This window comes from Exophiala mesophila (genome assembly GCF_000836275.1).
Source record: "Exophiala mesophila strain CBS 40295 unplaced genomic scaffold supercont1.5, whole genome shotgun sequence".
Taxonomy (NCBI): domain Eukaryota; kingdom Fungi; phylum Ascomycota; class Eurotiomycetes; order Chaetothyriales; family Herpotrichiellaceae; genus Exophiala; species Exophiala mesophila.
In genome coordinates, this window is record NW_015622508.1 from 122,372 (window position 1) to 150,183 (window position 27,812).

Here is a 27,812-nt window from a genome sequence, read left to right on the forward strand (position 1 = left end):
GGATCTGTTGAGCCCAGGCCCTGAAATGCATGGAGTATGGATTTTGATGCAAACTATTGTGGCTTCAGTGGCCTTTGATTTGGTATGTGCTATTCCTCAACGTCAAAGCCTTCAACGGCCGTTTGGGCCGGAGGCATTCCAATCAATACCCAAACCCATTCTGCCAGCCTATCCGCTCGTAAGTGACAATGCCCAGACATGAAGCAAACACAAGCTCGACTGTCGCGCCATCTCTTAATCGGTCGGTGAAAACTGTGATACTGCCAAGGACATCCCAGTCTCGTCGTTGTTTGTACACAGCGATCAGGTTAGCATCCGCATCCTCGAGTTTGAGGTTCCCATTAGCTTTGGGGTAACCATCTTGTAATTCGGGGATATCCAGGATGGTCTTTGAGGATCGCCATTTCAGAATTGGAGTTGAAGAACTACTGGGCACGGGACTGATAATATATTGTCGTGAGAACCCCAGTCGTTTAATCCTCCAGCATGTACGCAGATGGGTCGCGGGCTCAGAAACTGTGGCCGGATCGTAGTGCATCAACTCGGTCATGTGATAGAGTGTCAGGTCGATGGTAAACTGCGTCACCCCTTGCCATCCGGGGTATTTGATGACGGCAAATGGGTATGGATCTGTGGCTGGAGGCTGACATTTCTCAAACTCGCTGATCTTGGATTTTCGATTCTGCCTAGACAGCGTGCCCTGATGAGAAATCTCCGTCGTCTGTTGGTTCGTCGTTGAACCGAGTCGCGACGCAAAAATCTTCACTGTTGGGGGCAGGAGATACTTTTGTTTCCACCATTTCAGGTCGTTGCTGACAAAATCCGAGGTGGTGTTGGGTTGCTCCACGAAGCTTGATTCAGGATCTAAGCGTCTCAGCTGGTACTGGACATTCTGCGGGAAAATAAGCCCCACTGGCGTGCTTTTGAGGATTTCGAAGCGCTGGATGGGATTGTGGTTATCGGCTGGCTGCTGGAATTCCTGGTCGTGGCGGCGTGGCGGTTGGAATTTGTACTGTTGCTCGAGCTCGTACTGCTCGAAGAACTCCCGCTGCTCTGGCTGGCACTCCGCTCGGTGAAGACGGGTCTTGCGTGCCCGAGCCATAGAGATTCGTTAATGTCAAACAAGTCAGGAGGTGGTAGCTGATTTGGCTTGTTCTTCTTTTTCTTCTTGGGTGACGGAGGCTGGACCGGGTGGCAAGGACAGCCTCCTGGATAGTATATTTCCCGTAGAGTTATGGTGGTATATCTTCTTCTCGCTTCATGGGAACGGTTAGTTGAGCGTTCGTCTTGTGCAGGGAACAAAGAGTTATAATTTGGGAGTTGATCCATTGAAGCGGCCGCAGATGATGTCGAAGAGGACGACATTCTGTGGTAGCCAGCAGGGCAAGTCTCAATGGTAACGATAAACAATTAATGTGTAGATGGAAGGATTTGGAGGGGGAAACGAAGAATGGGTCGAGATCCAGGCCCATGATGAATGTCAAGCCTTAGGTCAGGGCTTACAAGAAAAGGATAATGATCATACGATGCCGTTACTCAGGGCACCCGCGTGTGACTGAGATGAGCGATATGTCCCAAAGCTTGTACCAACAACGGGCCCGAATTACGAGGCGGTGGGGACCAAAGAGACCAAGAAGGCCGAGAGACGGCTAATGGTTGGTCGTTCTGTTCGGAGGGTTCGGATGAGGAGGAAAATGGTGGAGCAGGCTGTGACGGGCTTGCAGAAAGGCTTGCGATGGGATTGAGGCTGGTGCTGATGTTGGCAGTTTCGTCAGCAACTCTGGATGTTTGTGATTCATGACCTAGAGCCCTTTTAGGGGGAAATGAGGCAGCCTCACCTTGTTTTGTGTTCTGCGTTGTCTGTTCGCTGGGATTTGATTCGATTCGGGGGAGGGAGAGGATGGAGGGTGCCTGGGGTGCCTGGGCCCTGGGGTTCGGTGAATGTGGCTCTTGGCGCAGTGCCACTGCAGGGGCACGGGGACAAATATTTGGCAGTATGTACGGAGTATGGTTAGGTAAGAGCAAGAAGGATTTGAAGTTATCGGTATGATTATTACTGATGGAAGTTGTGGGATTCGTCGTTGGGCATGTATTTAAATATATGGCAAATCCTTACTCGTGAAGCTCACCTTGTTAGAAGAGAATATTGTAATAGTCCTCATGATGTACGTTTGCAATGAGGCCATTATATGTTTACCAAAACCATGTCTTTTTTTGGCATTGACAGACTCGCGACGTATTCGGATAGAGGCTGTCAAGTCCAAGTCTGGGGTACTGGGTACTTTTCTGAGCGGGATGGCGGCTTATCATGAACATTATCGCCCAGATTTAGCCCAGACTGCCACCGCCCGAGTGCCCAAAATTGGCGAAGTCGAACCAATAATAGACACTACAACTGACCTACTTGTCAGCCTTGTATGCAATAAATACTGAGAAAAGGCACATGACGCCCAGACGGGCAGAACTCTCTTCAACCAGGCACAACCGGTCATGTGGATGATCGGCGTCGTGAAAAAAGTCTTTGTCGCCAAAATGGCTCAGGCGTTTCTAGAGACTTCTGTCCAAGAAATCAGGTGACCCAAGCACGGTGGCAAACAAAGCCACGCCGCTAATTGTATCTAAAACGGGAGTACCAGTCCACGTGACATGTTCGTGACATGTTTCGCTTTGCAGGAGAGAACCCAGGTTTCTGATTCGAGCAAGCCGTCAGGTTGCGAGACTGAATTGAATTAGTTGCGGTCGTGGTGCGAATAATTCAGGAGCCTGTTGTTGCCCATTTGGTTTGGTTGAGATCTCAGATGTGGCACATAAAGATTTCCTCTTGCCGTCTTCTGTGAGACCTTTGGAGAGCAAGTGTAGAGGTTCGCGAGGGCCTTGTGGTCAAGAGATTGTGTTTGATGCGGCTAGCGGGATGAAATCCAGGTCTCGTTGGGTTTCTCTTGTTCTTGATCATTCATACCATAAACTGATGGGGGAGCGGTATCAAGTCTCGCACTGGTGAAGGTGATGAAGCTAGCGATCTTATTTACAGACATACTTGTTGAGACATCAGAGACCTGAATGTTAAGCAGGCTCCCCTGATTGGTCCCAGGGTTTATAATGTTGAAGTGGTCACTGGTGGCGAGCGTTGGCTGGAATTGTAAAACCTCGAGTCATGAAATTGCCATCGTGTTTGGCATGATCATTCTTTTTCGTATAAAGAGAGGAAATCGTGTCATTCTCGCGTCGTTGTTTCTTGCGGGCAGCTTCTTCTTGCAGAACGCGCGCAGTGAGATTGGCGGTGGCCGAGTCTTTGATGCCGTTGGAGGGCCGAGGAGTGGATGTACCGGATCTGGGCTTCGCTGAGGAATCGATGAGCCGAGGAGCATCTTGATCTTCTTGCGTCTTGGAAGACGGTCTGTCAGAGGTAGTGGTAGTGGCGGTGGGTTCTGAATTTGAGTCAGCATTTGCTTTCCTTTTCTTTACCCCGCTGGCCTTTTTCAAGGCATGTGTCAAGCCGAGGGATTTCATGATTTCGATGCGACTCAAGACGAAAGATTTGTCTGTTTCGTTGCTGGGAAGGATCGGTACGATGTCTCGTTCTTCGTATGTCGTGGCACATTGGACACACTTGCCATCGCCCTTCATCTCTTTAATGGCCTCGTGGGAAAAGACGTGGCCGCAAGGAACAATGTAGACAGCCTTGACATTTGGGCCAAGTTCTTTTGAGGTGATGGGGCAGATCCAGCGAGCAGTCTTGTTGGGTGAGGCGTTATCGACCTCGAATTGAAGTTCGACCACATCTTTGAGGCTTTTGATTCGGCCCTGAATGAATTTCTCATACTCTTCCTTATCAACCGAGCTGACTTCGGCTGGCAGCAGAAATTGAATGATGGCGTCTTTGTTGTACAGCTCGCCCGAGTAATCTGACACAACTGGTTTAACTAGGGGCTTGTTGGAAACGGGGCAAGTTGACCATCGATGGGAGAGGTGTTCTTTTTGTTTGTCTTTCAATTCTGAGGAAGAGGGATTGCGGGCGGCTTCTTTGACGAGCTCGCGTCGGGTCGGAATACTAGCAGAGGGAGATCAGTCTTGGAACATAGTATGGGCTTTGGGGGTATTCTTACCTTCCTCCATCGTTGCCCATGATCTCGAGTGACTGGATGGGCAGTGAATGGGTTGTTGCAAGTTGAAGATCGAGAACGGGTGTTCGATGGTGGAGGTTGAAGCCTCGTAGAAAATTGGCAGAAGTAGCCTTGCAGGAAGGGGCGAAGTGGGCACGTGGGGTAAACTTCTATGACGGGAAGGCTGAGACGGAGGGTTTCTTCGGGGGTATAACTGCCAAGGTTTTAGGGAAGCCCGGGGGATGAGAGAGGGACGAGGGGACCAACAGTGCCCGTAACAGTGAAGCCTCAGGCGCCCAGAGGGATCTTATTCCCCGTAGCCAGCCCTATAAGGCGGAGGATCAACCAGGTGAGAAACTACTCGTACCCATGTCCATCGCACGCCTCTTGAAAAATTTGCAGTGATGGCTCTCTCCCTGTCACTTGACTACAGTACAGAGTCCTCATAACCATGTTAATCTGACCTTCTGTCCCTTGACTCCTTCGGTCACGTCAGAGATTGAGTCTTCGACGGGGGAGAGCAATATCTCCGTACTCTATTCCCGACGATTTCCAAGCATTGATCAAGATTTGTACCCATGCTACCATGACAGGACCCCCAAACATCTCCGTGGTCCATCGGAAGAGACGGGTTTGACCAGGACTGATGAAGCCTCGGCCCACCAAAGTGGTGACTCCAAAAAGCCCCCAGGCAAATCTCGCACTAACTAAAAGCACTTACTCCGTATATCCAGCTGCTACAATATTGAATATACACGCAATGGCACGACGGCCGAGGGGCTCACCTTGGACCCCGCAGCCCTGGATCATCTCCAAAAAGACAATTGACCCTCCTTGGCTGTGATCTTTATCTGTCTGGGGAGAACAGCGTCATGGGCTTCAATAGATGACGTTCGGCAAACCTATCCCATCCTCGTTGGCAAAGTCCTTATTTCCGGGGCTTTGAGTATAGCTATTAGCTACAAACCCACGGAATGATCCCTCCAGCCAGCCAATCTACACATGATATCCCGTTGGACTCAGAAGAAGACCTTGTATTGCCAAGATTGTGGCTCGATGTCGTTATTCTCGTGAAATATATATAAACCAAATGCCATTGTTTGTCTCAACGACCCGATTTCTTCCACCCTCCAAAATCACATCATTACTTTCTGCCCGTTTCTACAACCATTACTCCCACTCTATCAATATGGTCAAAGTTCTTGTTACCGGTGGCACTGGCTTTATCGCCGCGCACACCATCGACTCTCTCCTTGAACATGGTCACAGTGTAGTCTTTACTGCCCGCTCGGACGATAAGGCGAAGAAGATCTTCGACAACCACCCTGAGGCATCCAAGGACAAACTCAGCCATGTCATCGTCCGTGACATCGCACAAGAAGGTGCCTTTGATCAAGCTGTCAAGTCTGATCCACCATTTGACGCCGTTCTACATACTGCTTCGCCTTTCCACTACAGCGTCACTGACGTCCAGAAAGACCTCTTGGACCCCGCCATCATTGGCACCACAACTCTGCTAAAGTCCATCCACAAGTCAGCTCCTTCGGTCAAGCGCGTCGTCATCACCTCGTCCTTTGCATCCATCATCAATCCAGAAAACCATGCCAAGGTGTATTCAGAACAAGTCTGGAATCCCATCACCAACCAGGAGGCCCTGCAGAACCCCGCCAACGGCTACCGAGCCAGCAAGACCTTTGCCGAGAGAGCTGCTTGGGACTTTGTGGAAAAGGAGAAGCCATCCTTTGACGTTGCCACCATTTGTCCTCCTTTGGTCCTGGGTCCTGTCATCCACTCCCTCCAATCCCTCGACTCTCTCAACACATCCAACGAGAGAGTTCGCAATCTCATCCAAGGCAAGGCCAAGGACACTGGGCTTCCTCCCAGCGGCGTCTTTATCTGGGTTGATGTTCGGGACCTGGCCCTGGCTCACGTCAAGGCCATGGAGATCCCCGAGGCTGGAGGAAAACGTTTCCTCCTGACCGCCGGACACTATGACAACGGCGAAATTGCCAGTGTTATCAAGTCCAAATTTCCCGATCTCGCTGACAGATTGCCCAAAGACATCTCTGGAGATCGACCGAAAGATGTCTATGGTTTCGACAACTCTCGGAGCAAGGAATTGCTCGGTATCAAGTATCGAAGCTTGGAGGAGAGTGTTGTCGATACAGTGAATTCCCTGCTTGCTTTCAACCCGTGATCCCTTGCTATAGCCAAGAAGACATTATGCTCAAGCATTATGGAAGGGGCAACGATATGCCTTCAGTATGGCAAGGTTCGTATGGCTTCTAAGGGATGTATATAAATGATAAGCAACCGTGGAGCTCCTTATTTAGAATTCGTCCTCTATAAATACTTGCACAGACGGGGAGCCAGAGCCTAAACCACCTTATATATGTGCCGCGACATATAATCTCTCTCTCTCTCTCTCTCTCTCACACAGACACACACACACACACATCCACTATTTGACTCTATACTCCCGCTTGCGGAACTATATTCATATCAAATATGAAATCTTGCCACATGGAGTTGTCCAGTCCTTCAAACAAGCCCTCGAGCGAGGCCAGATCCGGCTGAAATGCTGCTCCTGTGTCGCTTGCCTCGTCCCCTGCCCCGACATTGGTACCAACTCTGCTATCTCCCCCCTTTTCTGCATTGATCTTGGCTTCATACCATAGTTTGCAAAGTGCGAGTTTCTCGCTGTAAAACTGAAAACGTGTCGCAATTGGCGTAGACGAACCATCCTGCGCCTCTTCTAATAATACTACCGATCTCAGCCTGTCAACCAGCCGATCGACAATGGAGATAAACGGCAACTTGACTCGAACACGGTCCAGATCCCATGCCCTAGCCTGTCGGAAAGACAACTTCCCAAGGAGTGCAATGGCATGTACTATGCCAAACCACCAGGTGACGGGTAGATTTGGGTAGCTCCTTGAGGGTTGCCTGCACATCTCAACCATCAACTCGTCAATGCAATCCATGCAATGAAACATGGCCTCTGCTTTGTCCAGTGGCTCATCCGCTTCTATCTGCAGCAAGGATTCATACAAGCTAATCTTAGCGCTTAGAGTGTGAAACCGCAGGTAATCTGTCCGATGATCAGCCGGGGTTCCGACACTGGAGCTTTCAGTTGTATTCGAATGCATGCCATCTGCCGACTGCTTCACTGCAAGGCTTTGCATAAACCCATCAATGTCGTTCTCGATGCATCTGGCGAGACTGCCAACGGGAATCCGGGGCCTGTTGGACAGATGGTGAAAATAGCGGTGGGTGATGGAATGAAGTTGCACGAGCTGTACGGCTTGTGCATCAGAGGGAAATTGTGCTTCCATCAAAAGTCGGTCGCAGCAGCCTTGCACGTGCTCGTTGAACGGCGGTGGGTCTATCCTCCTGAACCATGATGAAAAAGCAGAAGTAAGATAGTGCCAACCGAGAAAGGCTCTCAGCTCGGCCGTCGTCTGCCGGGCACGGTGGATAGTTCTGCCGTGGATGATGCCCACGCAATCCATCATGAAAATAAAATGGCCCGGATCTGTGCTTGGTGGGCGATTCAAGCCAAGGTCAACAACCAAAGATTGCGACAAATGCAAAAGGGGCATGATATGAGGACTATGTCGATGATTGTGAGTTTCCCTTACGCCTGTCAGTATTCCTTGGTCTCCACCCAAAGCTGGCCGAATGTGTGCTTACCAGTACATGAAAACCAAAAGACCTTGGAGGAGATCCAGTGACTTTTCGCATCGAAACAACATGTGCTCGCTAACGTGATTGAGAAATTTATTTGCCAAATATCCCTGCGCTGTCGTTTCCGCGTTGGCAGCGACCGTGATGCAAGCCAGAAACAAAAAAGGGCTATCTCGTCGCAGTATAGTTGTGGTGAGTTCTGGAGGAATAACCACAAATGGAAAGTGTTGGGCCATTGCAGTTCGAAAATCGCTCATCAGCTTCTCTTCGAGAACTGCCGGTATGTTGAGAACGGAAAGCTGCTGTGGTGAAGATGTGGTGGTGATTGGAGCGTGTCCTGTACTGATCTTGTTCGACGAAGACGCACTGACGGTTCCGTCATTAGGGCCATTCGAGTCTGTGGGATGATCTGGTACAAAGCAAGAGGTGGAAGGGGTTGGCAACGCGTTGGTAGGAGAGGCTGACACTCTGGCAGCATATTGAGACGTAGAGACCAACGTGGTCAAATTCTCAATCTTTTGCTCCAGTTTGGCAACCCTCCTGGTGTCTGTTAACAAGGACCAACTGTAGATTGGGCACCGAGGAGACTTGCGCTGATTGTGTTCGTCGTCGCTTCCTTGCAACGGGTGGTCGTGTCATACAACTTTTCTGTAATCGAAGACACCTTTGGGCGAAGTTAGATACCAGACCCAGTTATCGTGAAGATCTGAGGACGTGTGCAAACCTTTGGCATGAAGGATTGCCTGACTCTGCCGATGGTATGCACCTCGCTTTGCCTTGGGCACATGACAAGCAGGCTCGATTTAGCCGCGAACCGGGCGTATCATTTGTTGGTGAAGCCACTGCATTGTCCGTCATTGTCACACCATCTATAAGTAAGCCGCGCACAAGAGCAACGGGAAGAACGGAGAACCAACATCTCCTTGCTGAACAACGGAGCATTCGAGGCAGGGAAGACAGTCAGATAGTGTCCAGGAACCGGAACTTACAAAAGGCTCGGTTCCGGCTTGGCATCAGATCGACAACGTCTTTGGAGCACCATCGCCGCTCGATCGATGGATGTCTCTTCGCCGGTTACAAAGACCCCTGATTCAGAGGTTGCTTTCTCGCCATGGCCTATTGCAACTCGGACCCAAAGCCTACAAGCAACCGGGACTAGATGAAAATCCGGCTGATCCCAGTCAGGGAAATTGAAATAGGCACCGCTGGGCTCGATGCTGCCCGTTAGATTCGTTCCCGACCGTCCTATCCGCACATTCCTCATGGAGAGACAAGAACATCCGGAATTGACAATATCCCCGGCAATGGCCACTGCCACTTTGACAGACCGAATCTCCGCTGAAGCTTGTGAATCTGGTGAAATAATGCCTCGAGCAACAGATGAAGGGAGTCCGAAACCAGAGACCACCTACCTTGGCCCTGGACATCTTGTGCTCCTCATGCTGGCCCTTGCGTTGGTCGTACTTATGGTCACCCTTCATATCTCGGTAGTTGCAACGGCTATCCCCAAGATCACGGACGAGTTCAACACAATCGCCGACATTGGATGGTATGCCGCAGCGTATAGCCTCTCCACTGCTGCCTTGCAGCCTCTGACGGGGAAAGCCTACAATGGAGACAATCAAGGCCCGTGGCGACAGTGTTGTCGTAGCACAAGTTTTGATGGCATACAACGAGGCCGTGGTGCGGGTATTTTATCTTGCGCTCGGCTGCGCCTTCTTTGGCTTGATTACTTGCTTGGGCATATGGAACACAAAGATGGAGACGAAGAGAAGCAAATTGAAGAAAGAGGCTGCGGAGGAAAAAGCATGAAATTTGGGCCTGGGTTAGAGGGTGGTATCAGCAGAACGTCGAATGCCTGATAGGGGCTGAGCGTCTCCTTCAAGAAGTGGAGCCTGCTGGGCTGCAGCACCGTATTAGAGGAGGATGCCGTGTGCCAGTGAATACGTATGAATGTCAGTCAAGCTGGTTGATCTGAGCTGAGACAGATTGTGGCCTCTCGAAATTCGTAAAGGAGTATGCAAAATCATGCGCGTTGAAATAACATATGATAAGGAGGTCAAATGTTCCACTGTAGCTATCAGCGCTGTTTGATCTTTTGTTTCGCCGTAAAATAGGCTTGGCATTTGATTGGCTAGATTTGCCCGAAGCCTTGAGTAATTATTTTCCCCTGCGGTCGTCAAAGCCCCAGTCCCTTCATCTTGCTTGCTTGCTATCTTCGTCGTGTACAAAGATGGCTCCCTCGAGGCGAGCTCAGCAGTCAATATCTGGGCTTATTTCAAACGCGATCCACTCCCCATATGTGTGTTCTAGCTGCCGAACCAATGTCCGGTTTTATGCACAGCGTCCTAAGCCGTCGAGCCGGCTCTGGTCGAAAACATCAGCGGCGGCACTAGTGCCTTCTTCCAGCTTTCACACATCAGCGTCAACATACTACGCGACTCCAGCGCCTCAGGATTACATTCATCCAAAGCCAGCCAAGCCACAGAAGGTTGAAGAAGACTTGGAGGACTTTGAAGAGTATCAAGAGGCCGAGACATGGGACGGGCTTGAAGTAATAGGTCATAAGCAAAAGGTCGTTGAAGAGAAGGTTTCATTTGCCCCGTAAGTGTGACGAAACTCATTTTTTGGGCACATGGACTAATTAAGATAGTTTCATACCAACTTCTCGGCCTATGCTGAAGAATGAAACCCTTGAGGACCACTTCTCCAAGTGGCTTTACGTCGCTATACTCGACACAGTGGCAGAGAAGTCGCTTGGCCATGAGATCGGTGCCAACGATGATGTGCAGATCAGACGGGCAGCATTAACCATGAGTCTTACAAACACGGATGCGGGAGCCGTCCTGAGTTTCGACGAACAAGAGAAGACATTACAGGAATCCCTTGGGGAGAGTGAAGCGCCATCCTGGAAGAACCTCAATCGGCTGCTGAGCGAGAATGAAAGCAACATTTCAATGTTTTTGACCACCACCAAGCTGAACTTTAAAGATGCTACGACCTTCAAGGTACGAAATCTTCCTTCTGTATCGTGTGACCTGGTTCTTGGAACCATCAGGCTGACTCATTTTTCCCCTCGCCTTTAGATCCTCAAACGCTTTGCCGTGCTATCAGGCCACCGTGTGCCTGACCCTGTCGTTGGCGAGATGTGGAAGCAGAACCGAACCTTGTCAGAACTGGTCACCCTTCTCACTAAACACTACCGACGAGCCCGGAAGCAAGTAACAGCAGATATCATCAACGAGAGGCAGCAACAAGCGTCACTAGCACAAGAGAGCACAAATGTTGAAGTTGTCGACAAGAGAAGATTGCAAACACTAGGAGCCAATGTTGTGGTCCACCGGCGGCGCGAAACCCCGGTCGATAAGGAGAAGGAAGTTGGAAGATGGAAAGTGATCGTCAAGGAGTTGGAGAAGCGGCAACTTCCGATTCCTGGACAGAGAGGAACATAGGTTTGGGCAGAGTGTGGTTTCGACAATGGAACAGATACACAATGTGATTATTGATCGTCGGCGTGGGTGGGGGGAGGCAAAGAACATGTTGATATACCAGGCTCTTGAGCCTCAAAGGGGTCAGGGGCCGAGGCCATCTGAGCTTCTTGGCGCATGGCCACAAGGCTGCGACTGTACGAGTATAAGGAGAATCCGAGTCTGGCTTTTGGGCTTTCGCCAGGAGAGGCTGGCGCAAAAACAAAGCTGTTGTATCTTGATCTGACCTGGCCACTGCGCGTTGATAGGCTCGAGGTTATATGCCGGAGGGCGAGTCAACTCGAGCTGAGGGGAAACGTGGACGGCAGAGAATGTTGACGAAGAAGCTGTGGACATGGGGGAGGCGGACCTAGGTGCTCCGTCTCGATAAGGTCGATTTGACACGACGTTTGACACAGTCTAGCTTCTCCCACCATTCCAACGCCAATTCGAATGGCGTACTGCTGATTCCGTATCTCTGTTTAACCACCGCCAGTCGGGAGCGACATTGTAATCATTCTTCCGACTTCTCCCGCCCAGTTGGAGGCTTTTGAGAGGGAGTAACATTGAATGTCCAACAAAAAGAATATGGCTTTGGGCTGGACCGCGGCATTCAAGCTAGCTGCGACAAGACGACTTTCCTCAAGCGTGGCTTGTTATGTTTAGATGGTTGTGATAGATGGTCAACTCGGATTAAGACATGCCATGTTGTAATCATGCCGTCAATGTCCTGATTCGACCAGAATGCCAGCTACTTAGTCGACCGACGACACGGCTTGGGCAGAGGCACGGCACGTGACGGGGATAGACGTGTCTCGAGGATGTTTCTCGTCGACATCCATGGCTCGTATTAGATGAAATTGAAACTGCCGGTTAAAAAAGAGGTATAGCAACACATGCACCTGAAGACGAGTTTTTAAACTGTCCAATTGTGATATTTGACCCTAGGTGACAAAAGACGGGCAACGAAAGCCGCACTTTTGGCTTTTGATCGTTCATGACGGTCCCGCAGTCAGCGGGCCGAAGAGCCATGGCTACCTACCTTAATCTCACCTCGATCTCACAAGTAAAGCGGGGACTGTTGGCCATTGCTCTGAACAAACTGATCACTGACACGATCCAACGCGAATAAAGAAAAAGCCCAAATCTAGCATACTCTGTGACGGTTTGTATCTACACAGGGTTCAGGACTCTAAACATCAAGCCCCCACGCGTGTTCAGGCTCTCATTCGAATCGAAAGTGGTTTGGTTATCCCTTGGCCCGCTTGGCCCCCAGTAACCTCCTTGGGCACCTCGGCCCTCGCGCATGGGTTTACCGCAAGCCACAAGCCGCAGAGATAGGTATTGGTCCCCCCAATCTTAGCCTATCGACCATGCATCCTACGACGGTGCTGATGGCTTATGGTGTTCGAGGACAGAGGCCCAACGCGCTCAGTCACTGCCAACAATGGGTGGTTGCGGAGACTTGAAAGTGCCCAAAGCCCCACGTCGTGCCCGGGCCCTCGAGGGAGGAGCCTTTCCACCAAAGACATTATGTTCTTCCTGTACCTAGGTATGTATGCGTACAGCCTAACGACGGTAGATGTGGCCGTGATGACGGCCATGGATCATACAGTACGGAGTATCTGTATTGGGTCGAATCTGTACTGAGGTCTTCGCCAAATCCTCGGGCAGCCGTTCCGTCTCGTTTCGCGTGCGTCACTCATCCCAAGATCTATGTAGGTACTTAGCGGAGGTGCTAGGTAGCGAGACCAGCTTCTACTGACTGCTACCTCGGGTCTGGTCAATGGTCACCAAGGTTCCGTGGGTTAGGCAGCTCCGGGCTCCAAGGATCAAGGCACCCATCCCTGCGAACCACTGTTTCCCACGACGTCCAAATACCCTGCAAGCGAAGCAGTTTGCGTCTGAGAACTCGCCTATGCCCTTGAGCGTGGAGGACGGATTGCAAACACAACGTGGTATCATGGTGTGCGCACCTGTCCAGCAAGTTGCTCCATGGCGGGGTAGAATTCGCCCACTTTTTATACACATCACTGGCTCTCATCTTCATCATGTGCTCACTCGTCCAGGCCTTGGACTGGCCACTTCAGAGCTGGCTCATGCAATCAGCCCATCCCGTCTTCTTTTCCTGGCTCCTTCTCGTCCCGAATCCGACTCGGCTCCAATACAGGACTGACAACTCATCCATTCCCTTTCACTCCACTCCTTCTGTGCTTTGCCAGTGCTTTGCCAGTGATGGTGGTGACGGCCTGACTCGACGACTTGCCAACAACGCATCCATCTACGACCACTCCCACGTCCACGCCCGTTCGTGCCGGTGGAGACGCACCCTTCTTTGCTGTCCCAGGCTCCCAGCCGCAACCTGTGACAACCTGTGATCCTGTTCCCACCCGAGACTTGTAGCTTTTCTTCAATCGGAGCCTCCTACATCCTCGCCCTCCCCCTCTGGCCAGTCCAGCCTGTTCTGGGATCCGCTTTGCTTCTGTCAAGCATGCTCATTCGATCTCGTACTGTCCCTGTGGCCGAATCAATACCCTCGTCCTTCCGCGAGGTCTGTCACGAGCCGCACCGCCATTGCTAACAGCCTTGTCTGCGCCTTCGCCTTAGATTTCAGTCACCCATCCTTTCGCGGCCACCATGGCTGGTCGACAGAATCCAAAGCGGTCAAAGCCAGATGAGTCCGATTTCGCCGAGTCCTCCACCAGCGACTACGCCCTCACTTACTTCATCCCTGGTGAGGATATCGACACGCATGTACTCCTGCACTACATTGGCACGTGGGTCGACCGTGCCGCAAAGATACGGACGGGACGACACCCAACCGTGAGCATCAAACTCACCCATTCTGTGTCGCTACAGTGCTGATCATGTCAGGAAACCAAACGCACCGGCTTCAATGTCACTTCTGAGACCCCCCTCACTGCCGTAGGCCGCATCTTCTTGCCCATATGTCCCTCTGACTGACCCTGCACCGCAGAAAGGACTGCAAGATATTGTCAACGATTCAAGAGATTGGGACAATGAAAGACAGACGAGTGCGTTCGCATGCCTAAGTTAATCGAATCGGCCACCGTTGACACCATGATAGAAGCCTTTAGGAAAGAACAGTACCCCTACGCAGAGTCCAAGACGGCCGCGAGGAGGGCAAAATTCGGCCCATCCGGTCCCTCCAAGGTCAGCTTGGGCCAGTCCCAGGACTCTCGCAGGCGTGAGATGACGACCGAACCCATGTCACATTCAGACCACATGCGTTATCAGACAGGAAGTGTACCTGGCCCATCTGGTGTCTCCGTAGCTCAGTATCAGCCACAAACCCAGACTCATTCGTATCATGGAGGTGGGGTCCACTCACTGCCTTCGACCTCGATGCCACAACCTGGAGCCCACACCTATTACAATTATAACTACTCCTCCACTCCCGCGCCAGGCGGCGGTGACATGCCCTCACACCACACTCCAACTCAATATCGTTCTGACCAGCAATATGGCCGGTACTCCCCGCCGGCGAGGTCTAACGAGGACCCTCCACCTTACGAGCACACCTCAAGACATTCCCTTGCTCCACCGAAACAGCCCGGCCAGCCTGAACCTGATCAACCAGACCCCGCTGCGTTTGACATGCTCAAGACTGGGTCACAAATGATGAGAGGCAACCCCACAGCGGAAGACTATCCCCCGACTCGCTCGGTGGAGCGCAGAGGAACCCAGGACGATCCCCGGAGACGCCGTTGAAGCCTTGTTCTTATTTCCACGAGTTGGCTGCGTGTCTTGCAATAGCATTCTTTCCCTCTAAACCGGGGAAAGCTGGTGTTGGTTTAATTGTCGCATACAGCACGGGGGGGCCATACAAGCAACATTGATGAATTTTCGGGAAGATGTCTCCTCCCATCTCGCGCTGACTGGTCTCTGTAGTGCTTGGTCTGCTTTGTGTGTGCAGCGTCCAAAGTTTCGAACTGTAATGGGGCTATTGATTTGCAAGAGACCAGGCTTTGCCTACCATGTGCACCCTGCAACTCCAGATTTCTGTGCGGCCGCTTGAATCATTTGGTCACTAGGTCTAAAGTTGATGTAGACAGTCATAGCAAACATTCGTGCAAGGACTTACCCAAAGCCAAGAAAGAGATGCCTTGAACATGTGCACTCGAGGCTCCCTTGTCAACCATGACAGATGACGTTGAATCGAAACAGGATTTCTTCTGCATCAATGCCTCGTGTGTGATGTAGCGTGGTGGGCATTGGCATTGATCGGCAGCGAGGTCAGGATCTACAGCAGCATGGTCCATGGGAACTGAACCCTTGCATTGTGACATTGTGACATTGTGCACTCACAGCACTCTGGCACTCAAGTCAATGTGGGCGTCGATCGATGGAGGTTGATGTATTATGGAACCAGACCAGGTGCCAGGTCAGGGTCAGAGGGCCATTTTCCTTGGAAAACCCCAGTCGGTGCCTCGCAGTGACGGGGGTGGGGGTTGGATTGCACCTTCCCAACCAAAGTTGCAGCGTGTGCAACGACGCCAGCGGCGCCTGCCTCTGCAAATCCCAATTTGAGGGCAAGTGCAAGTGCAATTGTGCTGCAATTGCACAACTGCACTTGCAAGCTGTAACCAAAAGGTCAGCTGCTCTTGCCTCCCACTCGTGTCAGTCATTCGATCCGTGCAGTCATGGCAGAAGAAAAAATCATCAACTGGGACGATGCCACAAAGACCTCAAAGTCGGCTTGTTGACTCGTTCAATACCCTCGTCCAAACCCGAGACCAAGAACGATCGGGAGTATACTGTACACGGTACCAGTACCGCCGTTGGAACCAACCCAGATGCTCCGCAACCGTCATCAGTCCGAGGTCGACACGAGATCGCCACTGGTGATGTCCGATGGAAGACCCAGATATTTAACCCCAAACATCAGAGCCCTCTCTGCCCTTCAAGACAGTGTCGCTTATTTGATGGCGATCGTCCTGGAGGATTTTGAAACATTCGTACCATTCCAACCGTTTTGACCGTCTTGCCAATCTCCCCACCACCGGTGGGTATCTCACCATTGGGAGCCACTTGTCATCGATTGCCAACTTGATTGGTGAGACATTAAGGACTGTGCATGTGCAGGCGCCGTCACGGCCTAGCTCAAGTGAACCGGGCCCCAACTGCAGTTATTGGCGATCTCGGTCTCACGAGGACCGCAGAGGACCGCACACACAAAATGCCTTGGGAAACGAGGCACAAGGCCCCTCGACCATCCTCTGTTGCCGCATATTGCCACTACGTTCCCTTCTCACTTACACTCAACAGTTTCTCTCTCTTCTACCTGTGACGGTCTGACTGGTCCCCTCGTGCATCCATCAATTTGCCCTGTCAGACGGCAACCCACTCGACCTGGACCCGAGGACAGCCTGCCCAAGCGAAACCCAGTCCAGCTCTTCCATTTGTAAACTGAAATTCATCCGAGGGAGTGATGATCTTCGACTCCTCAGAGCTCTGACAACAAGTCAATGGCCTTGCGCCAGGATTCTTCTCGTGGATGGACAATTGACAACAGCGACAATGCTAATGCTGGACTACCCCAAACTTCGGCTCAAGCCGTCTCATCTGGCCCTCTCTTGGAGCCGCGCGAAGGCCCGAACCCTGCTCAATGGCAGGCGGTCAAGGAACAGATCCGAATTCTCTACCAGACCATGCCCCTAAAAGAAGTCAGAAGAAAGCTCGAACAGCAGCATGGTTTTCGAGCGACGTATGCTACCCCTTCCCCTCCTTCCTCGACACCTTCTCGCCCTCGCACAGCACTGCCTTGGATTCCTCATCGTCATGGGAAATCATATGCTGACCTTGATTCCTAGCGAGCGCATGTACAAGGCCCGACTCTCGCAATGGGGTTTTAGTAAGAATTACTCCGACAGAGACTATCAAATATGCGCCGTTTTGCGTCAGATTCGCCTTGACGCTGGTAAGCCCAGAACAGCATTCATCGTTCATGGCCATCAGAGATCCCTAAAAGATCTCCACAAATACATCAAAGGCCGGAGACTAACCGAGGATGAATTTCTGGCGACCGCATCAGCAAACATTGTATGCAGAAGTCAAGCGGATCAAGAAAATGATCCTCAATATGCTCATGTCCGAGCATATACTCCAGAAGCCGACAACGACCCCGACGACCATCCCCAACCAGTCTCAACAACAAGGTATGCTGCTCCCGGCGAGATACCACGAATGTCCGAGGGGACGGTCAAACTCTCGCTTCCAGGACCAGGACTTGTATCAGAGACATCCCCATGTCCGCCGCTGTCCCATCGAAACTCGTTAGCTTTTCAGAAGTCTCCCCATGATAGCACCCCGTCGGCAGGCTGGTCGCCGGCTACCACACACTTCACTCCAGTGACATTGCTTACTCCTGTCACGGGGTGTTCGCCTCAGGGTACAAATGCTCCAAACGAGTGGCATTATCAAGGCTCGCCTTTACCGACTGTTCCGGCGGAACACTTTCCTCCCTCGCGGGACACCACGACCTACATGACTCAGCCACTGATTGAAACAAATCATGCCACTTCGTCAGTCGATCACCAAAGCCACTATGCAACCTCGTCTTGGAGTCGAGACAGTCCTCATATACCATGTCAGCGGCTCCAGAGGGATGTCGAATACATGGCCTTACAAGTGGTGGATACACCATCAGTAAAGTCTCTCTGTGGGCAAGATGACATTGCTTCATGGCGACAGATGAACACCGACGCATCCACGCCTGACAGCGAGGATTATGGCCAAATCTGTTCGTCGTGTAACGAACAGACGCGAACCCACTTCATCAGTCTCCCCAATCTCGAGGCTCAGTCAAGAAGCATCCTGAATGACACTGCCGATGTGAATCAGAGTACTCTGCAAGTCCCTGGCTCTGCCCGTTCCCACAACCACTCTTGGAGATGGGTTGCTCGATGCTTTTCCGCCTGCATCTACTTCAACCGTGGCGATCATGATCTTGCTAACAGAAGTCTAGTTGATGCAGATGAGGAGTTTGAGCGGATGTTGGTTCCACACCAGGACCCCAAGATCATTCTGGCTCTGAACCAGACTTTGTCAATACTGCATATGCACAACGAAGGAGAGACTACGAGGAGAATCATGAAGTCTGCCTACGATGTTGCATTGCGAGTCCTCGGCGAAACGGATCCCATCACGCATGTTGTCCGGTGGATGGTCCTCGTTGCCGACCTGAGGCACAAGAGCGGCGAGATTTCAAGTGAAACATTATTGCTGGTTCACAAAGATTTGACAGTAATGCATGGCTACAACGATCCACGGTCCATTGCGACTCTATATTGTTATGGCTACATGTTGAATGTCGAGGAGAAGGCTGAACAGGCTGAAAACGTGCTCAGGGAAGCGTATTCGAGATCTTGCTCAGTCTTGGGGACTAAGCACCTCCAGTCCATCTCAGCTTTGACTAACCTTCACCGGGCAGTTCGAAAGCAAGGGCAAGGCCGGATTAGCGAGGCGATTGTGATGATTCGACAAGCCATCAAAGATTCGAGAGAGACATTGGGCATCAGCCATCCTAAAAGACTTGAAGGCAAAAGACTGTTGGCAATGATGCTGGAAGAAAGAGGGGAACTGGATGAAGTCGAGAGGTTGTTCTGGCAGATCACCGAAGGGAGAATCAAGATGCTGGGCAAGAGACACCCGTACACACTAGGGATGAAGCGCGATCTGGAGATCTTGTTGAAAAAACGTGGGAAATGGGGGACAGACCAGCCAACATCAATATCAGATGGCGCGCAGAGCAGCAATGACTCATCAGATTCCTGGATCGATGCCATGGACATGGATGCGAAGGAGACTCCAGAACAAACCAGACTACAAGATCTATTTGACTGGGATGCTAATGAAAGATGGACCGACGAAGCTCGTCGCGGTGGAAAGACCCGACCCCGATCGGATACATTGGAAACAGATGATGGCTCTGATGGTTTGGCAGCGGGAAGTCCGCTGCAGCAGCGAGGTCAAGTTGACATCAGCGCCGGGTGGAACATGATCAGGGCGGATGCGCGAAGTTTGGGCGGCGGTTCAGACTCCGGGCGAAGCCACGAGGCTTTCTGATTTCGACTTTGAGCAACGATCCGGGAAGCGGTCATTTTGTCATCCTGCGGCCATGAGCACCCACCCAGACCAGGATAACCTTGAGCTTGGTATATGGGCAGACCTTGTCAGGGCAATGACGCCGCTACGCGATGCAGTATGTGGAAAGCCGGCCACCAAAATTGCGACAATTATCAAAACAAAGCAGATGGTGAAGGACGTATGGGGTATTGACAGGTGGGACACGGAAACATTGATTTATTTGGTTGATTGTTTGGCAATAGCGACAGGTGACTTTGTAGGCATGACTAGAAACTTCTCATTGGGTGATGCTGCCTTGTAATTGGTTTTAATTCCCGCGGCGCATAGAATGAGAAAGGCCCTTTAACCACGCCCGTTGACCTCGAACTGTAGGCACCTGGCGGAGATGATTCAGCAGCTGGTCATGGGGACGTATCGGACACCACAAAGGTCGAAGTCTGCGCCGATGAGACCATGACCCACATCAGGGCATGTTCACTGACGTTTGTACCTACTTGAGTGGGTGCTGATAGTACTTTATTACTGTACTCGGATGGGTCAGCGTACATACATAAAGTACATAGTGACGGAGGCACCACGGGCAGGGAGGGGATCCATCGCCGGCGCTGGGGTCGTGAATGGAGACGTAGCGAAGACTGGTAGTAAGGGCGTTGCCGGCTCGGTACCGAGCACCAACCAAGGCAGCAAGGTGATGATGCAAGGGGGGATGTGATGTGACAAGTGCAACCTCATGCTTGGGAATGAGGCTGACTCTTCGCGAACGCGAGGGGAGGGATCTTGGGCAATTGGCAGTAGAAAACATCGAGACCGAACCCCAGTTGCGAGTGGGGAGGTGGGTACCGCCACCACCACCACCATCGGCAAGGAGTCAGAAGAACAAGTTTGGACGACCCACAATTGAATCATGGAGCAGGATGTGGCACGAGAGAGCGAGAAAGGACGGTGCATGCCGTGTGGCCGTGGAGTGGGCGTGGCATGTCGATACTGTACAAGAGTGGATAGGTTGATGATCAACGCTAAATCTGGCTCGTCTCAACATCTCCTAGTGTCATGGTTGGGCATCGGTTTCAAGAAGACGATTCTGGAAATCCTGTCACTTGTTTGTTCGTGCAAGCGTTCCTTGGGTTCCACAAGTGCTTCGGTCGATCCGTAGCTTTGTCATTGAAGGAAAGCCAAGGCTTTCACTCTCAGACGATGACTTGGTTGGGTCGAGGTCAGAACATGGTGTGACCAACGAGAAAACAAATCAAATTGCGTGGGGATCCGGAGGTTCTTTGTTCCTCTCCTTTCTTTTTCTCTTTGAGGTAACTGGAACATTGTTAAGAGCACGAATCATGATAGTCGAGTGTTTGAAAGTGAGGCGTTGGTAAGAAAGGAGGCTTCCCACGTTAAACATCTTGCCCGCGACGGGGATTACCGCAGCTGCAGAGATCGACACCGATCGCTCTTGGAATCCGCTAGTGGTTGGTGGATCATGTTCTTCTCTTGATCTGGAGCTCTGCATTGCCGTGAGACAAGCATTGGTGGTGTGCCGTGTATGCAAAGAAACAACGACGGTGCAAAGCTGTGACATGTTCTGGTACCAAAGCTCCCCAAAGTCTACTCAGCAGCCAACACAAAGCACGGGAGGAGTAAGTAGATCCCTGTAACCACCATTTCAGCCCCGATGTTGGTGGTCCCTTACCGTTACTGGTTCCCAAAGGGCAAGCCAGCCTCGACTCTCTTGGCTCCATATATTCCGGCAATGTCGCCCTTCTCTCCTTGGACTTCTTTGACCACTTTGAGGTATGAGTCAGCTAGTTCGACATTCTTCATCCGACCACCGGCTTTGCTGACGAGATCCATGGCGTGACGGGCGTCCTTTCTGGCCAAGTCGACTGCAAATAAAGGTTCGTCTCGTTGATAGTAGTCTCCCGATTGCATGCGGTTCGAGTATGCTGTATAGGGTCCGGGGAACATGATCTCGATAAACTGGTGAAGCTCTTTGACCCCGAGCCCTGTCTTTTCCGCTGCCACATGGCCTTCAGACAGAGTCTCAATCATACTGACCACGAAGGTATTACCGAGGACTTTGAGCAGAGTGGCCTTTCGAGGTTCCTGACCCGAGAAATCGATGTTCTCTCGGCCCATGACTCCTTTGCAGAATGGCTTGACCTTGTCCACAGCTTCAACTTTTCCAGCTAAGACGCAGATTAAGTTACCCGAATCAGCCATGGCTGGTGCACCAAACACTGGGCATGCCACAAAGCTGGCACCTTTGTTCTCAATCAGTTCCGCCTCTTTGGTGGTTGTATCAGGGTGTACTGTGCTGCAGTCGACCAAGACCTTGCCTGTGACATCGGACTGGAGGATCTCATCGAGAGTGGACAAGACGGCAGGGTCATCTCCAAGGCAGTAGAAGATGATGTCGGCCTTGGAGACGAGCTCTCGTATAGAAGAGGCAACAACAGAGTGTCCGATTTTGGCCGATAGTTCTTGGGCTCTTTTGACGGTGCGGTTGTGAATGATGAGAGGATGCGAAAGGTTTCCCTTTTCCACGAGGTTCTTGCACATACCCTGTGGTGGGTGTCAGCAGAATCATGAGCAAAATTATTGAGTGGTAGAGAGACTTACCCTACCCATGTTGCCCAGTCCCAGCCATGCTAGTTGTGGTGCCATTGTGAGAGTGAGGTGTTAGAAGGGGATTGCGGATGGTAAGTGGTACTGGCTCTCGTCTCGAAGGTACGATTAAGGTAATCCACAGAAAGAATTGACCCAGCGCGCTGAACAGGATGAAGCAATGTCTGCTAATATACTACCCACCTGAGATTGATTGCGGATGAACTCGTTATTGTAAGCATTATGGAGCGTGTCACGGAAAGAACTCTGGATGCGGAGATGTCCCCACAACAGGTTGAAGTCGGAGGCTGAATTGTGGTGGTGGTGGTGGTGGTGATGGTGGGTGTTAAACCGAAAACATGGACGTGCATGGGTCAAATTGCTTGGTTTGTATGGCCGGCCACATGAGTATGCACAAGGTGAATGGTGGGGAATCGGCCTCGGCACTCGTTAGGCCCTTGTGCGCTTCCTTCAGGCACTCATAGTGCCTAGAGACAACGCCATTAGTTAAAAGTCTTACCTATTTCTTCAGGTGCCCCACCTCCGGATCAACCCCAAGCCTCCCACCAGATTTTCCTTGACTGACATCAGGATACCAACAGTAAAGCGAACACAAGCAACACATTATCGACAACCATCATCAACGGGATCCAATGTCGACTGGCTCATTGTCCAACAACAGCCCGATCTTTTTACTTAAATTCAGTACGGCTGAACCAGAGCTGGAAGGCGATAGCAGCCAATCATGACGGGTCTCGTTGAATCTTTGATGCTTCTGCACAGCCCGTGTTTCTTCCCCCCTCGTAAACAGGGTATCTTGTTCAGCACTCTGGCTGTCGAATCAATTGAACCACTGCCTCGTGTTGTCACTGAGTCATGGGGACTCTGACTCTGCCTGCCTTATAAAAAAGCAGGCTGATCGACAGAACCATCTTATCATCATGGTACTCAATCTGTCAAAACTGTTCGCTTCAGGTCGCAATTCTGTCTAATCAATATGACCGTCCTTACTCTGTGCCAGTTCCAAGACGATGGGCTTGTCGAAAGACATGATGTTGATATCGATACAACTCGGTACCTTGCCATCTCACACATCTGGGCCAAGGCTGAGTGGAGGGATGACATACCCAATATCCCTTGGAAAGTGCTTGCCTCACCGCACAAGGCCGCATTTCTGGCAGACGAATTCAAACAGCTTGTTGGTCGTGAGTTCTTCTGGATGGATATCCTCTGCGTCGACCAAGCCGTGCCAGACGAACGGATTCGGGTGGTTCGCCATATCCCCAATATCTACAGAGGTGCCGCCAAAACCATTGTGATCCGTGAGCCTGGGGGTTTCGCCAAATGCTGTGCCGATGCCATGACTGCCGATGGCAACACCTGGATGAATGGAGCGAGAGAGAACTTCCAAAGACACATGAGGACTTCTCACTACTTTCATCCCTTGGCAGAGCCCTGGTTTGACCGACTGTGGGTCCTGCAGGAGGCTGTTCTCTCTGATACCATTCAGTTTACCATCTGTGGTCATGTTGAACATGAAGACTTCGATGTTGAGGACGATTTGTGGGGCTACGCAACTCGCTTCAAACAGCTGACGGACCATTTGCAGGCGACAGCCTACTCTTGGATCTCATATGGTGTTGATCAAGACGGCTCCGACCAAGAGTACAACGAATTCGTCCACGCCTTCCTGCACAACGGCGTGGTGACTCGCAAGACCGCTGATGTTGACCGACATCGACGACGTTCCGGGATAGCAGAAATTGACGTCCATCTCAACAGCATGCGGCAGACCACCAAAGCTCGAGATTTTATTTTGGCCATCTTCCCACAGTTCGGATGGTATGTGCCACCCGAAAATGTCCGGACGATGGCCTTTGGACAGTTGTGGCTCGATCTGTGTCGTCAAGCATCGCAAGCAGGCTATGCATTCCTTGCCCATGTGACTCGTGGCATGGTGTCAGATTCTCCTTCCGCGGACGCTTCGAGACTTGCTACCGACAATGTCCCTACACCTCAGGTTCTAGGCGACTTTGTATCAATGCTCGGCAGCCCGGCTGGTCAACAAACCTTTCACTGGGGGCTCAAAGTCAGCGACGTCACAATAGACGAGAGAAGGCCCGCAGAGGTATCGGACCTACTCAGAATCATCCGAGAGTCTATGAACTTTAACCAAAAGTCATGGTTCTTTGCCTCTCGTGGGAGTCTGAACCTCTATGGGTCCTATCCGAGGACTGTGCCTAGCCCGACTCTGCTGTCACACGTTTCATCAGACCGTCCTGTTTCTACTTGGACACGCGACGAGGATGGGGGTGAACTGGACGAAGAAAAGGAGGCCGTGAAAGCCCTGAATGCCATGTGGCTCGGGCTTTTCGAGGAGAATGCGGCCATGGGGGGGGACTGGAATTACTATTCCCAATGGCTGTCCATGCGGTGTTCCACCAGCTATGCCGATCGCCTCTTACGACTGGCGGCTCTGATATCATGTGGATTTGGTATGAGTGCGTATGAGTGGTCCACCACCGTCTTCATCCCAGTCATAGTCACTGTGAAGAGTTGCACCATACTTGGTCTCCTGTCAAGGGGGTACTACGAGGCTCAAGCCGCGCTTACGGAGGTCGAAGATAACTCAGAGGCACAGGCTCCAACCGACACAAATCAGGAAGACGATGACCTCGTAGTCATCATGCAAGAACTGACCACCGAGGATGGGGCGCAAGGTAATGAGGCAGAGATGGAAGCCTCATTCTTCTGCGCACAGCGTGGTATGGATTATATTGGTCAGGACATGGTTTTGGTGGAGCCTGGTACTAACAAAATTATTGGCATCCTCCCGGACTTTGTCGATCATGTACGGAGCCCTGAAGAGTTCGCCGACCGATACTTGGAACTGTGCGAATATCCGCAGACCAGATTGTTGGTGGACGTGTTTGCACGGATGGATACTATATTTCTGGAGTAGGACTGTCCTCGTAATTCACTCCGTCGAGGGCACGTGCTTCTTGACGACGGGAATGTGGGCCAAAACAAGGAATGATGCGAAGGAGACAGAGAGGGTCCAAAGAAGGGCGGAGGACGAGAATGGAGGACGAGGGGACGAGAATGGACGGGGCGTGACGTGGCGATTTCGTATCGATAAGAATGCCAATGATAAGCAGCCCCCGCACTCAACATCACCAGCGATGCTAAACCCCTCCAAAGAGACTGTCACCTCAATACCCAAAGCAACTTGTGACAGCTGAGCAAATTGACAGTTTCATATCCAGTTCATTCAAGGTCGGAGATGATAAATAATGCGTCACGATGTATTGGTCTGCAACAAATCTTCCTAGCTACCTAGGCCCCTAAACCTCATGTTTAATGAATGTGATTTCTTCAGTACCTAGGGCCACTTTGAACAACCCTTCGAGCACTATGGCATGCTCCATTCTCGCAGATAACATGTTCGTAGCAATTTGACTAGAAAAACACGGGACTTGAGAGGGATCGAGGGAGGGTGTTCATTTCTAGCCTCGGAATTTAGTAGACAGATGTTTTGGAGGAGACGAGTAATTCATACGCATGTGCATTTTCCAGATGGGCAGGCACCTGTGATTGCGTTCAATCAGTCATATTCTCATAATAAGGGCAATACAGTGACTCACAGGTTGAGCCGCAGCTGCAAGAACAAGGACCTGGAGGAAGTCAAAGGTCAGAACAAGTCATGCCAGACACGGCGCGGCGGCAACGTTGGTCCATACCCATTTTGTCAATGTGGATGATAAGGATAATAAGCGGAGGCTTGGAAGGATTGGATATGGTAGATACGAGTACGTAGAGGATTCGGCTGTGATCACTTTGGTTGTGGATTTCAGATTTCAAGGCAAAGAGAAAGGAGGAGAAGAAGTGAGTCAGGGAGATGTTGAAGGTGAGCAAGTTTTATGTACGCCGGGTCGGAAAGTGCCGCCATGCCACTACTCTTGGGGGTCGCTCCTTCCGTTTCAACCATGGTTAACTCTCTCTATCCACTTCTGTCGCTGCAGTAGCAGAATGTGAGCGTCAGCGTGAGCGTGACTTCACGCCATGCCATGCCCTATGCCCATACGGACATCGGGAATCGATCGACAGTCACCAGTCTGACTTCCTCCCCCTCCTGACTGCTTTCATTCGACGACACTATCCACATCTATACGCCGAACCCAAAGAAGTCGGTGCCCAGACTGCTTCCTCAGGTGTCTCTCTGGTTTCAAGTCCAAGGCGAAGGAGAGGTCGCAATCCATGTTCTTTATGCTCTGACTGGCCCTGCTAAAGTGTCCACAGGCATTCTTACTTCTAGTAAGTTAGGCTCCCATATAACCAAGAGCTACTCCCCTCACCTCAAGCAAGCAAATATCTATGAGCTTGCACCCCAAGCTTACACCATCCCGCTCGAGGGCTTGACCTTGATCCAGCATGTCATCTTCAGTCCAAGTGAGATGCCTTTGTGGAGAGAATTCAGACATTGTACCGCTGAAGTCTGCCCCACCGATCCAAAACTCTTGGTGCTCATGCAGTTCCTGTCGGTATACTACGGGTGTTTTGACGCTATCTTGTCTCCCCCTCTCACGTCCTCCATCTTTCTTAGACGCTCTTAGCAGGTACGACTCGTCTGAGCATTTGACCAGATACTTTTGTGGAGATTGCGGTAGTCATATGTGCGTTCATGTCAAGAAACATGATGCCTGGGGTATCTGTTCCGGAGTCATCGACCGCTTTGAGCAAGCTGAGCAAGTTTCGAGAATTAGCTTGGAAAATATCGTCCAACACGAGTTTGTGGGCGACACCATTGACGGCGGACTCGCCGTTTCTCTGGCTGAGTCGCATTCTCATGCACCCATCCCACTCTACCTGCAGGGCCCCGATGGTCCACGCATCCACTCAAATCACACTCTGCCGAAAGATACCCAGGACCCTTCACAGAGCGAGGTTCGCCTAGACCATCTCATGGAGCAAGAAGGCCCTGATGGCCAAAAGAAGGAACAAGGAGCCGAGCTGAGAGCCCAATGCCACTGCGGTGGAGTATCCTTCTCCATCACTAGGCCCAACCCTACCTCAAGCCTCTGTTCCTCACCTTGGCCAGACCTCTTGGTTCCCTATCATTCCGCCAGCTCTGAAAACCCAGAAGATGTCAAATGGTGGCTGCGAAATGACGGCTCCAAGTTTTTGGCCGGTACGTGTGCATGTAGATCTTGCAGACTTGCTGCAGGCTCTCCTGTGCAGACCTGGGCTTTCATCCCAAAAGCAAATATCTTTCAGCTCAGTGGACAACCTCTGACCTACGACTTTGGCACCTTGAAACGGGTAGAGAGTTCCCCGAATTGCTTCCGTGAGTTTTGCCACGTTTGTGGTGCCTCGGTGTTTTGGCATTGCCGTCAGAGACCTGACGTCGTCGATGTGAGTGTCGGCATTCTCAGAGCACCTGAGGGATCTCGGGCAGGGTACTGGCTCGACTGGTGTACAGACAGAGTGAGCTTTCGGGAACATGCTCTGGACATGCAGCTCATTGACCAGCTCGAGAAAGGACTCAAGAGAATCAAGCCTGGGCAGTTATAGCAACATCAAATCCTTGTCCACGTTAATGAAGATCGGACTGAGGGAGTGACAAGACGAGTAAAATTCACAAGAAATGTTTCCTGGGATCTATACTGCATAGCGGCACTCTTCTCCACCGCGCTTGTAATCGACAATTGTGAAACAGTGACAACGACAGATATGTAGTAATAATAATTACCTGGTAGCTTTGACCACCACATGAATGTGCATGGCTGCACGTGGTTTGTTGATCCAATTGCCTTTTCCATCCCGGATGGATACTATGCCCAGTTAGGCT

General features: G+C 51.3%; 11 protein-coding genes across 13 annotated transcripts; 7 read left to right on the forward strand and 4 right to left on the reverse strand.

Annotated features, from left to right (window-relative positions):
* Positions 1-142: 142 nt before the first annotated feature.
* Positions 143-1,102, reverse strand: PV10_06857 (uncharacterized protein; the record flags this gene model as incomplete). The annotated part of the gene is made up of 1 exon (XM_016371700.1): positions 143-1,102. One exon carries the CDS (start codon positions 1,100-1,102, stop codon positions 143-145), a length of 960 nt encoding a protein of 319 aa, XP_016221032.1.
* A 2,009-nt stretch (positions 1,103-3,111) lies between these two features.
* On the reverse strand, positions 3,112-4,126 carry PV10_06858 (uncharacterized protein; the record flags this gene model as incomplete). The annotated part of the gene is made up of 2 exons (XM_016371701.1): positions 3,112-4,051; positions 4,107-4,126. 2 exons carry the CDS (start codon positions 4,124-4,126, stop codon positions 3,112-3,114), a joined length of 960 nt encoding a protein of 319 aa, XP_016221033.1.
* Positions 4,127-4,797: 671 nt separating this feature from the next.
* Positions 4,798-6,620, forward strand: PV10_06859 (uncharacterized protein). Its single transcript, XM_016371702.1, has one exon. The coding sequence runs from the start codon at positions 5,194-5,196 to the stop codon at positions 6,298-6,300; it is 1,107 nt and encodes a 368-aa protein (XP_016221034.1). The 5' UTR covers positions 4,798-5,193; the 3' UTR covers positions 6,301-6,620.
* On the reverse strand, positions 6,371-9,027 carry PV10_06860. Of its 2 annotated transcripts, XM_016371703.1 has the most exons (3): positions 8,515-9,027; positions 7,797-8,454; positions 6,371-7,739 (listed from the first exon to the last, which is right to left on the reverse strand). In XM_016371703.1, the coding sequence occupies exons 2-3, from the start codon at positions 8,045-8,047 to the stop codon at positions 6,575-6,577; spliced, it is 1,416 nt and encodes a 471-aa protein (XP_016221035.1). In that variant the 5' UTR covers positions 8,048-8,454; positions 8,515-9,027; the 3' UTR covers positions 6,371-6,574. The 2 variants fall into 2 exon arrangements, with proteins under 2 accessions (XP_016221035.1, XP_016221036.1); XM_016371704.1 differs by lacking the exon at positions 8,515-9,027 and having other exon boundaries at positions 7,797-8,476.
* Positions 9,028-9,094: 67 nt separating this feature from the next.
* PV10_06861 (uncharacterized protein) lies at positions 9,095-9,652 on the forward strand (the record flags this gene model as incomplete). The annotated part of the gene is made up of 1 exon (XM_016371705.1): positions 9,095-9,652. One exon carries the CDS (start codon positions 9,095-9,097, stop codon positions 9,650-9,652), a length of 558 nt encoding a protein of 185 aa, XP_016221037.1.
* A 327-nt stretch (positions 9,653-9,979) lies between these two features.
* On the forward strand, positions 9,980-12,152 carry PV10_06862. Of its 2 annotated transcripts, XM_016371706.1 has the most exons (3): positions 9,980-10,394; positions 10,444-10,798; positions 10,877-12,152. In XM_016371706.1, exons 1-3 carry the CDS (start codon positions 10,024-10,026, stop codon positions 11,240-11,242), a joined length of 1,092 nt encoding a protein of 363 aa, XP_016221038.1. In that variant the 5' UTR covers positions 9,980-10,023; the 3' UTR covers positions 11,243-12,152. The 2 variants fall into 2 exon arrangements, with proteins under 2 accessions (XP_016221038.1, XP_016221039.1); XM_016371707.1 differs by having other exon boundaries at positions 10,444-12,152.
* A 1,287-nt stretch (positions 12,153-13,439) lies between these two features.
* Positions 13,440-15,386, forward strand: PV10_06863 (uncharacterized protein). Its single transcript, XM_016371708.1, has 4 exons — positions 13,440-14,080; positions 14,132-14,182; positions 14,235-14,292; positions 14,346-15,386. Exons 1-4 carry the CDS (start codon positions 13,895-13,897, stop codon positions 14,987-14,989), a joined length of 939 nt encoding a protein of 312 aa, XP_016221040.1. The 5' UTR covers positions 13,440-13,894; the 3' UTR covers positions 14,990-15,386.
* Positions 15,387-16,437: 1,051 nt separating this feature from the next.
* Positions 16,438-20,054, forward strand: PV10_06864 (uncharacterized protein). The gene is made up of 2 exons (XM_016371709.1): positions 16,438-16,985; positions 17,092-20,054. The coding sequence occupies exons 1-2, from the start codon at positions 16,747-16,749 to the stop codon at positions 19,343-19,345; spliced, it is 2,493 nt and encodes an 830-aa protein (XP_016221041.1). The 5' UTR covers positions 16,438-16,746; the 3' UTR covers positions 19,346-20,054.
* Positions 19,649-24,092, reverse strand: PV10_06865 (uncharacterized protein). Its single transcript, XM_016371710.1, has 2 exons — positions 21,980-24,092; positions 19,649-21,922 (listed from the first exon to the last, which is right to left on the reverse strand). The coding sequence occupies exons 1-2, from the start codon at positions 22,022-22,024 to the stop codon at positions 21,053-21,055; spliced, it is 915 nt and encodes a 304-aa protein (XP_016221042.1). The 5' UTR covers positions 22,025-24,092; the 3' UTR covers positions 19,649-21,052.
* Positions 22,962-25,216, forward strand: PV10_06866 (uncharacterized protein; the record flags this gene model as incomplete). The annotated part of the gene is made up of 1 exon (XM_016371711.1): positions 22,962-25,216. The coding sequence occupies one exon, from the start codon at positions 22,962-22,964 to the stop codon at positions 24,924-24,926; it is 1,965 nt and encodes a 654-aa protein (XP_016221043.1). The 3' UTR covers positions 24,927-25,216.
* Positions 25,217-26,285: 1,069 nt separating this feature from the next.
* On the forward strand, positions 26,286-27,728 carry PV10_06867 (uncharacterized protein). Its single transcript, XM_016371712.1, has one exon. The coding sequence runs from the start codon at positions 26,396-26,398 to the stop codon at positions 27,533-27,535; it is 1,140 nt and encodes a 379-aa protein (XP_016221044.1). The 5' UTR covers positions 26,286-26,395; the 3' UTR covers positions 27,536-27,728.
* The last annotated feature ends 84 nt before the right edge of the window (positions 27,729-27,812 follow it).

Coding starts and splice junctions, on each gene's coding strand:
- PV10_06859 (XM_016371702.1), top strand. CDS start 5,194: ATGCCATTGTTTGTCTCAACGACCCGATTTCTTCCACCCTCCAAAATC.
- PV10_06860 (XM_016371703.1), bottom strand. CDS start 8,047: ATGAGCGATTTTCGAACTGCAATGGCCCAACACTTTCCATTTGTGGTT. Junction 7,740..7,796: donor CTTTTGGTTTTCATGTACTG/GTAAGCACACAT, acceptor GACAGGCGTAAG/GGAAACTCACAATCATCGAC.
- PV10_06862 (XM_016371706.1), top strand. CDS start 10,024: ATGGCTCCCTCGAGGCGAGCTCAGCAGTCAATATCTGGGCTTATTTCA. Junction 10,395..10,443: donor GAGAAGGTTTCATTTGCCCC/GTAAGTGTGACG, acceptor TAATTAAGATAG/TTTCATACCAACTTCTCGGC. Junction 10,799..10,876: donor AAGATGCTACGACCTTCAAG/GTACGAAATCTT, acceptor CCTCGCCTTTAG/ATCCTCAAACGCTTTGCCGT.
- PV10_06863 (XM_016371708.1), top strand. CDS start 13,895: ATGGCTGGTCGACAGAATCCAAAGCGGTCAAAGCCAGATGAGTCCGAT. Junction 14,183..14,234: donor CTGAGACCCCCCTCACTGCC/GTAGGCCGCATC, acceptor CCTGCACCGCAG/AAAGGACTGCAAGATATTGT. Junction 14,293..14,345: donor GGACAATGAAAGACAGACGA/GTGCGTTCGCAT, acceptor ACACCATGATAG/AAGCCTTTAGGAAAGAACAG.
- PV10_06864 (XM_016371709.1), top strand. CDS start 16,747: ATGGCCTTGCGCCAGGATTCTTCTCGTGGATGGACAATTGACAACAGC. Junction 16,986..17,091: donor CAGCATGGTTTTCGAGCGAC/GTATGCTACCCC, acceptor CTTGATTCCTAG/CGAGCGCATGTACAAGGCCC.
- PV10_06865 (XM_016371710.1), bottom strand. CDS start 22,024: ATGGCACCACAACTAGCATGGCTGGGACTGGGCAACATGGGTAGG. Junction 21,923..21,979: donor GACTGGGCAACATGGGTAGG/GTAAGTCTCTCT, acceptor CACCCACCACAG/GGTATGTGCAAGAACCTCGT.
- PV10_06867 (XM_016371712.1), top strand. CDS start 26,396: ATGTCATCTTCAGTCCAAGTGAGATGCCTTTGTGGAGAGAATTCAGAC.